Below are 14,614 nucleotides of genomic sequence, written 5' to 3'. Positions count from 1 at the left end.
GTACGCCCTGAAAGAATAATCGATGGTATTGACTAAATAAATCAATTAAATCTTCAATTTCAATTTACCTTTAACTATTTCTTTCTAACTAGGACTTAAGCGGGGAATATTTTGTTTCTGTTTCTCGTTATTTGTATATTTCATATTGATAACTTCGGATGCAATCCATATTTATTAATGATAGAAAAATCGAGGGGATCGATTCGAAAAACCAATACGATATCGGCAACTCTCTTCTGAACGCAGCACTATATGCAATGTTGCATGCGACACATACAATGTAATCATACGAATAGACCTATAATCAGAGACATAATTTAATAATGCAATGCATTTACTGATTGTTAGAAGATTTACTACATTTTATTTAGTTCCAATGTTTCTTATCATTTTTTAAATCCTCAAGGATGCTTATTTATAACACGTGTTTATATTTTATTTTAACATTTGTTACATAAAAGTATTTAAATTGTTTTTCAAGACTATCCAGGTTCCTTTGTCGCGTCGCGAAAATGCTCGCCCTCTTAATTAAAACCAAGTTTATGGTACGAACGCAATTAATTAGCTATTTCTGAGAAGTTCCAAATATTACTTACCTATTTTTATAACTTTAATTTTCTTATGTACTAGGATTAGGGCCTTAAAGGTTGCTTTGGAATTTTTAACCATTCACACCTTTAATGGCTTAACTCGATAGCTAATGATGTCCCATAAACTCAAAGAGCGTAGTCTAAGCAGTTCTTCCTAGGGTCTTACACCAACTACCGGATAGCTACCACCTCCACACCAAAGGAGGGGTAGCAAACTGATTGATCGGTCGCTAAAACACAGTTTGTATATAAGTTTGTAAAAAGTGTAAAATAGCATTATTATTAAACTCTTAACCAAGTACTACGAATGTTCCAGTAGTAATTACCAATCGTAATCTAAAATATTTAAACGAAACAAAAAAGTCATACTTGGTATTCCAACCACCCATTAAGCAAGGTGAAACTAGGGACGCAACACCCTTCAATTTTAGCGAGTTCAATACGAATTTTAACCTGTTCAATACGAATGTTAATAGTTAAGAAGAATAGGCCAAACATACTGCCAAATTTCATTAGAATTGACGATTTATACACTTAAATATCGTCTGTTGTCAGTTAGTCTTAACACTTCTTCCTCTGACGACAGTAACGTGCTACCACGTGACAAACTTTAGTTGCAAATGATGACACATTGGTGTCACGCGCAAGCTGGTAACCACGTGAATAAATTTTTATTCCGGACACGTAATTATTGGTCTTTTTAAAGGAAAACTGTTCAATGTAGCCGAGTAATTTAATGTATAATGTATTATCTTTGAATACGTCAAATATAAATCTCTCGTAGGACCACGCAGCAAAGTGAAAAGATATTTAAGTGCAACGATGCAACTGAGATTTACAAAATACCCACGTACCCGCCGACAGTTTCTTTTAATCTGTCTGACAGAACTTTAACTCCGCTTCTGCTTGAGACAATTCCAGTTAAATAGATCCTGATTGGTTCATGCTTGGAAATTCCAATTATCAACCAGCGTGCTTAATTAGTGTCGTTCGAATGCACTCTAAGCGCCTACGTCTGGAAGGGGAGGATCCAGTATCCCAAGCGTAACGCGAATGGGTGAGATTTGCCAACGCTGCAGAATTTCCTCCGTATTAACTCTTCGATCAGCGCACCGTTGCGGCCAGATGCACCCTTTAGAAGCTCATGGCTTTTGACACGTATTTAAGCCATTCGAGAGTGAAATGTTAGAATTCCTAACGTCATGCTAAACAACGAGTCACTGTTGTGATTGAAAAATAGTCAGAATCAAGTCGTTTAAGTCCAAAACTATAAATTTTTCTTAACAGAGTTCTGTTAAACAGAGTTGAAGAAATATGCAAACATTAAAAAACAGATTATTATAGTGCTGTTATATAGGATGTTTCAATATTGATAGTACAACCAAGAAAAGAATGATTCTTGCACGAAAAAGTAAATCGAAGATAAAGATTAAAAAATCGTTTTGTATTAAGCTATATTTTTTGGAGAATCGAGTTTAAAAATTCTCTGTCTACGTTTAGTTTTCTTTGTGAATTAATATTATGCGAGTGGTACAATCGATATAGGAATTGACATGTACATTTAATTTGCGAATAAATCGAAATTGAAGATTCAGGTGAATTATTTAAACAATTCGATCAACTATTTTTTCACAAACAGCAAAAGCTTTTAATCTTTCCCAAATAAATTAAAATCACAACTTTTAACTTACTTTTCACAAAATGACAACTATATATAATTTTATAAAAAAAAAATGGGAGTTTGCTTTCTCAATTAGCTGACAAACAAAACAGTTACCATCAGAGGATGCATCTCCGAAATTAAGAAGTTACTATCATTAAAAATAAGTGGGTTATTAAAAAAAAGAAATGTTTTCTAACTATTACACCCTATATATTTAATATTTTGTGTGGCAACAAATATTATTAGGTTTATATTACAATTTTTTTAAACTCCCTCAATAAACTTATAAAATTGGTCAAATTAACCATAGAATACTGTTACATAGAAAGAAAAAGTATAGAACAATATGGACACAATGCGGTTTTGCGCAGTCTTCGTCATAATTCATAAAGATGTATGTGCTGGCGTGGGCACTATACATTTGTTAGCAATGATATATCGTTTCACGTCAGAAAGCATGCCACACCATATAATTAGCATTACTTAGTCAACCAATAGGAAGATATCCATCCTCTACAAATAGTCGACGTATACATTAAACGTTAAACATTTCACGCAGATGTCACTCTTCATTTATTGTGTAGGCTGTCACGAGATGTTCTTCAAACGAGGCGGCAAATGTTCGAATGCAATTAAGAAATTTACTTCGAATCGCTTCGAACCTCTCTTTCCCTCTTTCTCTTTCTATCTTCTAATAAACTATTAATAGAATGAACTGATCATTCTCTTTTTTTTGTTAGTAGGATTTTAGGGAGAAATTAAGTAAAAATAGAACTTCAAACTTATCTATTTTGTTCTTTTTCGAAAAAAGAATATATTTTTTTAAAGAAGAAGTGCATCACGTGAATATTTTTTTATATTCTATTCCAGAGTATCTACGTATTGTATACCTACGTATTTCGATGTAACAGACACTCGTTCTAATTTCCTCAAAGACACTGACACATGTACATGTACGTTTATAGTTTTCTTCTAAAGATGTACTAATATTTCAAATTGTATTTTTAAATTAATACAATATAATCATTGAAACAGACTCCATTTTACACGCTTCAGATTTTATTAATCAAATATTAACGATACTCTTCAAATTATTAACAGATCTTCAACATACATATTTTTCAAAGTTAGCGTTACAATATTATAAATCAGTAACTATCAAGCAGAATGAATATTATCAATGCTACCATACGACAATTTTTTCATTTTTATCTTAGAAAGATTCTGTGATGAATATTTGTCCAACAGATTTTAATTTTTTCACTTAGAATAAATGTAATTTAAAAGTAAACTAAACGTGCAAACATGTGACAGTGTCTTTGAAGAGTTTAATAGAAAATGATATTTTACTTTAAGTATTATTGGTTTCTGGTTCGTTACAATTCTGATTTTATCCATTACTTTTTGTAATTAAAAATATGATACACCATTTCCTATAATTAAAAACAATCCTCTTTCAAAAGTATAAAAACAGTAGCAGCGCATTCTTATTAAATCTGTATTATGTCGTATAAATTATCATTGTTAATCTTTTGTACTCAAAAGAAAAAGTAACACCTTTCTTTACAGTTACGTAAACAAAACTTTCCTGAACAGATTTAATTTGTACTTTGCTAACAGAATAAATGAAGTTGTTACGATTTGCTTTTGTCCTTATATTATAAACTGAAAATTATTTGCATTGTCTCCATATCGGAGTTTCAAGACAAATTTTAGATGGCTCAATACCAAATTGTACATTAAAAAATATTTAAATATTTATCTAAATATTCAATATAATTTTCCTAAATTTATGACCTTTTTGCATTTTATGAAACTTTTGTTACCTTAGTATCATCATTTTTCTTATTTTAAAGTTATTTAACACACAAGAGCCACGCCTAAAAATTTAAGACTGTCCTATCATTTCATCGCTATCAGTTCCATAATTCTTCTGGGAAATGTATACAAGTAATTGCTGTTTAATCATGAGTAATCATTGATAAGATATCTAATGAGTTATGGGCAAAATATGTTCATCGATGGAATATAGAATATGATACGTAATATTTAGAGAAATTCTTGAGTAATATCATAACATGTCTCAAGCATTTATTACAGTTAAGTAACTGTGCCCACTTTTAAGCGATGGTATGTATGTGTACGTACGTATACAGGTGATATACGTCACAGTTCCCCTTGATAGGAGTTTAATTCCGCAAATAGCCAGTGAAACAGACGCAATTTCATTGACATAGATCGGTGTCGTCACACAAAAATGAGGTCTCCTCGTGTGTATGTTGTGTTAATTATGTTCTACATTTATGTCGCGTTTTACACGACGAGGACTCGATGCTCCCGCATGAAGGACTGGTTCTTTGATGCACATATGTGCATATTATCATACGAATGTAGATCCAGTATTTCGCTTTTAAATAAAAATAGGCGTTTTCAATAGCTCTTGACACTTTTCAATTTTTATTTTTTTTTTTGGAAATGTGTTTAGTAATAACTATTAATTTTTATTGTTAATTATTTTTTAGTTGAATAATTTGTACCATTAATTATTTCTAATTGTATGAGTTATTCTTAATTGTATGAAATTCAAGATAGTTTATTGGTTAAAGAATTTATTTAGTTCGGCTAAAATGTCCTTTTACAAACCGAATTCATATTTTTGAAAATCAGGTTCTTCACTCTTTTACTATTTAAATTTCAACGTTTCATAAATCAAGCTTTGAAACAAATTTACTTTCTGAAACTTTTATTATAAAAAAAGAATCTAATATATATGTCTTCCAAGGTTGCTAAAAATGATCAAACTACTAAAGATAATGAAACTTAACTGTAAAATCCATCTTGATTTTCATTATAAATCACTTTATACGTAGTAGTTGTAAATGGAATCGCCATTTTAAAAATATTTTTAAAGAAATCATTCTAAAGCAACGTACAACACGAAAACGATTGAAGCTTAACTGCATATAAACGTACCAACATTTGGATCGTACGAAATGAAAACTGCGGATTTAACACCGCATTAATGATTTAAAATAAAAAAGTTATTTACGAATAGGAGAAAGTGCCAAAGGAGGAATATAAAATCGGTCGAGGCGAGACCGAGATGCAATGTGAACCTACTTTAACGTCATTTCATGACGGAGGTCTAATTCTTAAACCAGTCACGAACTGTTCCGACTTCCTCCCTTTGAGCATGGAAAATGGAACGTTTTGTACCGACGAAGCAACTTGCCTGAAGACTGCGTCCTTTCTCAAAACTTTTCATTCGAACCGCGTATCAGTCGTTCATTACGACATCGTTTTCCTTCTTTGTTTCTCATAGTCAATGGCTCGCGCGTGCTTGCGCTTTTGATGACACACGCTCTCTCCTTTTCGCCTCCTGTTCCACCTCCTTCGTCTCTTCCACCAACCTTTCACCTCCTTTTCCCTCTCTTGCTCTCTTTCTTTCTCTCTTCCATTTTTGTATTACCCGTCTTTTCTTCGATTATACATCTTCTGACAATTTTTAATATGGTTTTGCGTAACACGTTTCATTGAAACGTACGTAGAAAAATATGGTATTTCGGTCCGAGTCAGTGGTACTTTTAAAATGAAATTAAAATTCACGAGTAATTAATTGTAATGAATGGTGGAATATATTTAAAAAGACAGATATTGTAATAATATATGACAATTCAGTATTTGGAACGCGTTAATACTACTAACTCTTTAATATACTTGAAAAAAATAGCATTGAATCGAATGGTAAAATGTGATAAATTAACGTTTGGAACCTTCTATGTGAACGAAGCGTTTATTTTAGACCAATATAACCTATTAATCCACTTCACGCCCCCACAAATTTATTGTACAGAATATTTCGTGTAATACAGATTGCCTATACATCACTCTGTCTACAGTGACACGAAAAAAATGGTGAGCTTGAGAAAAATATTGCAAAATACTGTTTATAAAAAAATGTTTCATTTAAATTATGTAAACAATATTTCCCATATTGTCATAAATTAAAATGATATTTAGGTGGTTTGCTTCATGCCAAACATATAATATTACATATGTATATGTAATATTTCTTATCTAAATAGTATGCAAAGAATTTCCCATTTTACTTATATTGTTGCATTAATTGTTTATGCAGATTTATTGATGTTCATATATTTAATCTTATTTGCTTAAGTGGTTTAAACATTTTATTATTACAACAGCAATTTATTCTCCTTTTATCTATCTTAATATCAGTTAAATATTTCCACATATTTTTTTAAATACGCTATAAAAACTAACACGATTGAATAATTAGTATAGATTATTATTTAATTTATGCGTACAATACTGGCAAACATTCAAACTGAACTAAAATACTCGTGCTATTTCTGCTGCAAACATTTTTGATTACTGGAGAAGTAAATAAATATTACACGATACTTAATGTGCTCGCCAGAAAACTGTATGTAGCTTCTTTGAGATATTAAATCATTTTGAAAGGGAAGCTGTACAGCTGGTCCTTTAAGCATGTTAATCAAATTTGGAGAGACGAATCTATTGTAGAAATTGAAAGATTATATTTTGTAGACTATTTCATTTCCATATTAACTTTTCACAGACGGTTAAAGCACAAACAATATCAATAACTACAGCGAGTTTCAGTGCATAGGACGATCGCTTCATAACAGAAAGTTGAGTTCTAGCACTACGAATTAAATTTGTTATTTTCATTTTAACAATTTCATATTATTTCACATTATTTTCTTAATTACTTAAAATAATTAAAAAATAAATCAATTTTTGCATTTTACATACACGTAAAATAGTCTTTCTTGAAGGAAATAACATACGGCTAGCTCATCTCAAGATACTGAAGATAACCTTAATATTTAATATCTTTTAGACACGATTATAGTATTTCTCCTGCGACGAAATTCTATTAGAGATCGTTTATTAAGTTTGAGAAAATTCAATTTCCAAATACATCCACGCAAAATACCATAAGTATTCACACGCGATTACCATAACCCATCAGCTCTGCTAACGTTCATCCGGTTCCCCCACTCAGCCACCTAGCTGATCATGTTCAGAGAATCTGGCCGTAAAACAATGGATAAATAACAAGAGACATAATAGCGGCGCAAAGACGAAATGATAGATCGACGATGTAAAATAGGAGGGGGTCGATTTCCCGTGCAACTCGGTGAGCACTTACACGCGACTGACCAGCCAACCAGTTCGTCACCTCTATCGCTACCGATCAAGCAGTAATACGTAGAACAACACTCGCAATCACAGAAGTGCTTAACGTTCCAATAAAAAACTCGTCTACGTTCGATAAAATAATTCGCACACTTTGATATAAAATATTGAGTTTTCCTGTTACCATTAATGCGTTACCCATACTTTGAAGTTTCCTATCCTCTTTTACATTTCGTTCACGATGCGGTTATAGCTTTCTTGTAATAATTAGAGTGAAGAGGACGTATAAGAACGTTCGTCGGATATCTGCTCGCTATTCTACGTACTATATTCTAGTTTATCTATTGTTCTATATTTTCGAAAATCGTCGAAGACGTTTGGACAAGTTGATTGTATCAACGTGAAAAACGAGAAGTGCAATTGTTGGTGCATTCGCGAACTTTCTTCTGGACATAGGTGGTGTGCGCGTGTGCGTGCTTCTTCTATGGATAACTTGTAATCGGGACGATAGTGGTGCGTGTCTATCGATCTTTTTGCGAGGAATTGTTGTGCGTTGGCTTGTGAATTATTCATAGAGGCGAGCGTGTGAATATTGCAGCATGTCTTCGTCGATTTCTGCGATAAGAAACGCTTAACGTTTAATTTATGATTTCTTCGGGCGATCTACAACAGAATCTTTCGTGGCTCTGAATGTAACAAAATTCTTCTTTAGAATTTATTCGAGGTAAGCTGGTAGCCGCACGTTATTCATTTTGAAAATCGTTTTATGTCTGTTTTCATTTAGAAAATATTGTATAATTTTTAAGTTTTCGTGTCGGAGGAATGAACACGAAACCGCAATAAATATACCTTGTACAGTCGATCTCAGAAAACTGCCTATACTTGAAATTTAAAATATTTCAAGAATTTATGATTGTTAATCCATTAGAATCAAGACAGATTCTGTAATAATTAAAAATGGTTCGTAAATGTGCTTACAGGAATATATAAATAAATTAAAAATGTTACTTTGTAAAAATCTCTGGATACCTTCAACTATTATTGTATTTATATTTTATCGGATTTTGCGGAGCGTTTGTGACGTTTTATCATTTTCCCGGTGTGAAAGATTAATATCATTTACAGTTTCAGACATAAACTTATATATTTAATTAATGATACCCCGTTTAAAACATTTCATAAGGAGTAATTGATTATAGCTACATTCTTTTGAATAACTTACATATGAAAGCCTTAAACATTGCTCTTTATTTATATTTTAATATTTAGCGATGTTTAAAAAATGTTTCAAATAATTTTTATAATTGATTGTACTTCAGTGCAAAATATCACTCTTTTTAGCAATGTTAGATGATATCGGAAAGAAGTTATGTTCAGAAGATCGTCATAAATCATATACTGGTTTTTGAAACAACGTAGTTCCAACCCCCTCGTATTCAAAGTTGTAACTGTACTTTGTAATAATAAATTTATCATATAATATTAATAATTTAATTACTTTTATTAGAAGGCTAATAGAAAATTTTCTGTACTGACAGGAAGCTTAGTACAAAGCCTTTTATAGAAAGTTAAACCATTTTGAATATTTTAAGGAAAAATTTCAAACAGTGTTAAAAGTAATGAAGGTTAAGTAAATCCTTGATAAAATATAATTAATTAGAAATGAAACGTATAGAGAAAAATATATACAAAATTAAGTATTATCTCTTGCATGAAAAAATTTGTTCATATTTCATTTGATAATTTTCGTAATAAAGGAAGATAAATTCATATGTATTACTTTGAGTTATTATGTGATTATTTTCCCAAATGTACAGCTTCTGCTACAAATACTTTTAAAGTATTTAAGAACTGATACTTATTCTTAGAAGTTGTTAAAGTGGTTAAATTTAAAAAAATTTAGCTGCAGAAGATTAACTAGATTTTTTTTATAATATAAAAGTTGTTATACACATTGTGAAAATCGTATAGCGTTTTTTGTAGTGACGATTGTAACTAGATATGTTGAAGAAATGAAAAATTTATTTAAAACTATCTATTACAAAAATCTATTTGTTCCTCTGTTCCGCTGATATAACATTTAAGAATTCCCGATTTTTTGTGTCATGTGCTACGTATAACAGTTAGTCGAGCATATGTAGGTGGACACTGACATGGAACTAAAAATATCGAAGAAATCTGTGACTAATTAAAGATGCAGTGCATAATGTTGGTGTGCGTTCATCGAAAGTAGACGGTAGAAACATTACTTGTAGAAACAGTTGTACACTTTGATCTGCTTATGAGCACATGTATAGATTTGTTGTTTCATTGTCTAAAGAGAAATATTTTATCGAGAGCTTCTGACGTAATTTGTTAGCATAACGATTATTATAGAGCGTATCCTTTTGAAAACTTTTAAGCTAAAAATGTCGAAAATTACACACTTTCACGGAAAAAGAATGTTTGACATAAACGTTCTACAGCTTATTATTATGTTTTACATTTTAAGTATTTTCAGGATTATTTGAAGGTCAACATTGTCTTTATAAATGGAAGTCATACTTTTTTATTATATATTATTATTCTACATGGAAAAATACTAATCTTTTATATGTAACATTTTTTAATTAGAGTTCATCTTAAAAAGATATTTAATACTAAATATTTGCTTCCTCAGGTCTTGCTGTCCTCAAGGTAAAAAATGGAAGAGACTGATACTTAAATACCTTTTTTTTTGCAAAAAGAATAGCAATAACAAAGTATTTTCAAAATGTTCTTCGCTTTGTGTTAAACAATAATACAAACTATTTTCAAATACAGTTCTTATTTTTCTTAAAATCTTTTCTATATTATTTCTACATTCATTCGTTGATCTGTAGTGTGTAAATCCTCAATACTTACTGGTCTTGCCTCGAATACTTCACCAAGTCATTTAATATTAAAATCATAAATAAAGTAAAAACAACAGAAGAAATTTGAAAAAAAGTAAGTCTAAGCTTAAAGAAAACCGTTTTAAGACGAAAATTATAAGAACTCTATTAAAAATAGTTTGTACTATCGTTTAACACAAAATACGGAACATTTTGAAAACATTCTGTGAAGGTAAAGCAAAATTATTGCACATCTTTATGCAATGAAAAGTTAAGTGATTACCTAATTTAAAATATTTAGTATCGAACAACTCCTTAAGATAAAGTTTCATTAAAAAATGTCCTGTATATCAAAAATTTTTATTTTTTCCCTAATGATTGTAAATAAATCTGTAACCGAACACAGAACATTTATTTAAAAAGATGAAGCTGACCTTTGAATAATTTTGAAGGTTTCTAAAAAGTGAAACGCAAATGAGATAATTGTATTTTTCTATAAAATTATTGGATTAAACATTTTGTTCTTTCTAAAATGTGTTACTTCCAAAATACTCGAATTTGAAGTTTCCAAATGAGAACTCTGTATATGCAATAAACAGATAGTACTTAAAATGTCCACGCTGTTGTTCGATGATTTAGAAAGATCTAATTACTGACTAAATGAACACATAATTATTGTAATTTAATATAAAATATTATTGAATCCATATATAAATTGATATTGTGAGTAATAAATAATTTTTTCATTTATCAAGGTCGTACCGTGCAAAATACAAAACTACTATTAGTAGAAATAACAACTTTATCTCGATAGCATTCATTAATGATCACAATATGATAAAAGTAATTAATACTAATAGGGAAATGCGTGTTCTTCTGTTATAGATCGCAAAATGGGTTGTTTCGGCAGCAAAGACAAATTGAGCAAAGAAGATATGGATTTTCTAAAATTACACACAAGATACGATGAAGCAACTATAAAAGAATGGTATAAAGGATTTAAAGTAAGTTTCAATTTATTTCATAGTGAAAATGTGCAATCAGTCGGAAAAGTCTACGTACGCTTTTAATATTTCGAATATTCGAAGAAAGAATGAGGGTTTTGCAAGTTTTACAAACGCCAGTTCATTTTTTAACACATCGCATGCAGCGCGGTTGTCCACGTTTTTGAACGTGTAGCGGGCAAATCCACCTGTTTCGCGTCAAAGTTGACTTGGTAATTTACAAATATTATTGATGCGAAGAAGTTATAAACGTTGTCAACGTTGTAAATAAAAAATTCGCTGCTGTCTGTCGCGTAACTGAAATCACAGCCATTTTTCCGGACAGTGATCACAGTCTTCCGCTTGTGATGTGTAAACTCAGCTGAACTCTGCAAAATGGCGTTGTTTCGTAACTTTTCAATATAAATAAATCGAGAATGGTTATATCGAATCGTACAAAATTTGTTATTTTAGTTACATTTCTATTTTGTCGCGGTTACAACGTTGCATTTTTCTATTGTTTGATTATTCATATATTAACACGCGTGTAATGAATGTTATAAATGTTGAAAATCTCCGTCTTTTTGTTTCGTATCAAAAATTTAGAATTGAATATAAATATAAACTTTTGTAACTAGCACAAATGCAACTTGGTTGAAAATGACAACTGATGATAACAACGTACTAAATATAGAATACATTTGTATTAGTCCCTTACCGAACCTGACGAAACAGAATTATTGAGACAGTCTGTACATTTGCTTTTTTTAACCCTTTAATTACAGGTATTTTGAGCACAGCCGAAGAAAAATAAAATAAAAATAACTATGTATTATACGTTCTAATTCTATACTACTAATAATATATTACTAATAAGAGAACTGATATTCTATTTTAAAAGATTTCTTTTTATTGTATTTATTCTATTTTTATTTGAGTGATGTATAAGCCACAAGCCGCTATTTGATATTATCAAAACTTAACACATTGTTTATATACCATAATCGCCACTGGCTAGAATTTTAGTATGTGCTTTATGAACCACGTCCTCAGTTAAAGGGTTGAAAGACAGCCTGTACATTTACTTATCTAAATGAAGTACTAATTTTTGAAAAAAAAATTGTAGTCATAAATGTGTATGCAAGTATAAATGTATGTCATAAATAATTGTTCGTTTATTTATTTAGAAATTATAGAAACATTCACTTTTATTTTCAAACGTAAGGAATCAAGACTAACACTGATAAATATTAGTAAATATGTATTTGGTTATCCCTTTAATTATTGTCATTGTTCACTTATTGCAAAATTACTAGGTTCAGCTAATTCGATACGAATCAATCTTCGCTATCGTTTGCTTAGAGAAATTTCTGTAGATTCAATTTAAACCGGTCTTTAAAGTAAATCTAATAATTCCAATTGGAAATTGCCAGTTCGTAGAAAAGTTGAATGGCTGAAGTTTCTCCGATAATTATGCAGTTCGAGCGAAACCCACTCGGAACGTTCGAACTAATTAAACTAAGCAAATTGTTGTTATCATTCCACAATTTGTCCCCTGGTTCACGCGATCTCCCTTGCTTCGCAAATCCAATAAATGAATCTTCTAATTTCACTCTAATCAGGAATCGTATTGATAGAATGTAACATTAGTTATAGTCGTAAAATCAATCTAATGGAAGGAAGAAAATATATTAAAAAAATTATTATTAAAAAGTATTTTGTTACAAAATAGGATTGTTGTTGAAAATGTAATTAACGAAAGCAATAATAACAGTATCTCTGAAGACTTTGCAATACTAATATAGCTCGTAAAAGTATATCAATGCACGTTTGCAATTTTTAATAAAATAAATTTTTGTGTTTAATTGAGAAATATTTGAAACAGTATCGTAATTTATGTAGAATAAGAAGAATGCCTTACGATTAAATCAGTAAGAATGCAAAGTAATTTAGCAACATATTGCAATAGTTACAGTACATTTACTGCAACTACGTCAATAAATCATAACAATATTCGAACAAATATGTAGATACCATTTTTATTTTATATGAAATAGTAATTTTAATTAATCTGGAGTACTTGTAGCTAAAATAATCCCTAGAAGTCGATAATCCGCACCACAAATTAATTTTTACGTTAGACTATAGTACATACAATATGTTATATATGCTTTACAGAGTTTTCTTTATATGTATATTGCATATCGTACAATTATTTTCTAATTTATATTATTTTTTAATTTATAATTTTGAAAATTCCCCGTTGGTGTAACTCCAACAATTTCACCATTTTCAGTGTTCATATAGTATATAAATAGTTCACTTTTTAAAAATTGAAAATGTAATCGATTGGATACTTTCAAAAACAATTGCAATAATCAGAAGGAGCTAAAGGAAGAAAGTATTTCTTTTATAATAAGAAAGAACTTTGCACCAAAAGTTTTTGGAAGTCACCTGAAAAGTTTACTCTTTGTCTTATTATTAAAAATCGCATTTTTATGACATAATTTTTCGTATTTACTTACAAAAAACACTGAAAAGATGCAGCACGTTGTAATACAAAAAAACAATTACGTCAAAATGATGACTGTTTTGTTCATAATATTTCGAAGTATTTGGGAAGAAATTTAATGTAAAATATATTTTTCTCAATATTTTCTGTTTATGTAAAACATAAAAAATGTATTATATATATTTATCTCATTGTATGTCGTCATTTGTTTTCATTGTTACCCTAATGTTAAACACTTTTTAAAACTTTTAAATATTAAAAACATTACAAATTTCATACACATTTGGTTATAACATCAATTATAACGACAATTATAATCGTACATTAGCCAATAAACACAGCCATAATTTGTCAGTTCACCGCTACACATTTACTAACCAGAAAGTGATGACTAGATGTAAAAAGGTACAATTGAAACTATCGCTATTGATTTAGTAATTTATGTGACCAGATAATGGCCATTAAGCAGCTACAATTCCGTCGCCAGAATTTTATACCTATCCATTACTTAAATACTGGCCAAAAAATTCTGTACAGGTCTCGAGGAAAAAGTAAAACTAGCGCCATCTATTTAGTGATAAATGTGACCAGATATTGACCATTAACCAGATAAAATTCTGTCACCAGCATTTTATTACTATCCATTAATAAAAGATACTGCCAACAAAATTGTGTACAGATTTAAAAAAAAAACCTGGCAGAACTAGCGCTACCTTTTTCATAATAAATATGACCAGAAACCGACGAGTAACCAGAACTGCCTTACTAATTATTGCATAGTTACAGACATAAAAATATTAACGGTTCTCGAACAGCAGTTTTATCTA

General features: G+C 30.2%; 2 protein-coding genes across 12 annotated transcripts in view; both read left to right on the top strand.

Moving 5' to 3' along the window:
• The window catches only part of Nca (neurocalcin homolog), a 263,690-nt gene that overhangs the window by 209,691 nt on the left and 39,385 nt on the right, over nucleotides 1-14,614 (top strand). The gene's annotated exons all lie outside the window — the stretch shown is intronic.
• The window catches only part of LOC143433347 (neuronal calcium sensor 2), a 238,126-nt gene that overhangs the window by 208,973 nt on the left and 14,539 nt on the right, over nucleotides 1-14,614 (top strand). For 10 of the 11 annotated variants that reach the window (XM_076910663.1, XM_076910662.1, XM_076910656.1 and 7 more), the window contains one exon: nucleotides 11,178-11,296. In XM_076910663.1, coding sequence (XP_076766778.1) covers nucleotides 11,186-11,296 — 111 coding nt within the window. In that variant the 5' untranslated portion in view covers nucleotides 11,178-11,185. Of the gene's footprint in view, nucleotides 1-7,902; nucleotides 8,165-11,177; nucleotides 11,297-14,614 lie in introns of those variants that run through there. The other variant, XM_076910665.1, reaches the window with a different exon arrangement.

Source organism: Xylocopa sonorina, chromosome 2 (genome assembly GCF_050948175.1).
Source record: "Xylocopa sonorina isolate GNS202 chromosome 2, iyXylSono1_principal, whole genome shotgun sequence".
Taxonomy (NCBI): domain Eukaryota; kingdom Metazoa; phylum Arthropoda; class Insecta; order Hymenoptera; family Apidae; genus Xylocopa; species Xylocopa sonorina.
The sequence above is the reverse complement of the archived record's forward strand: the minus strand, read 5'-3'. Positions and strand labels throughout refer to the sequence as shown.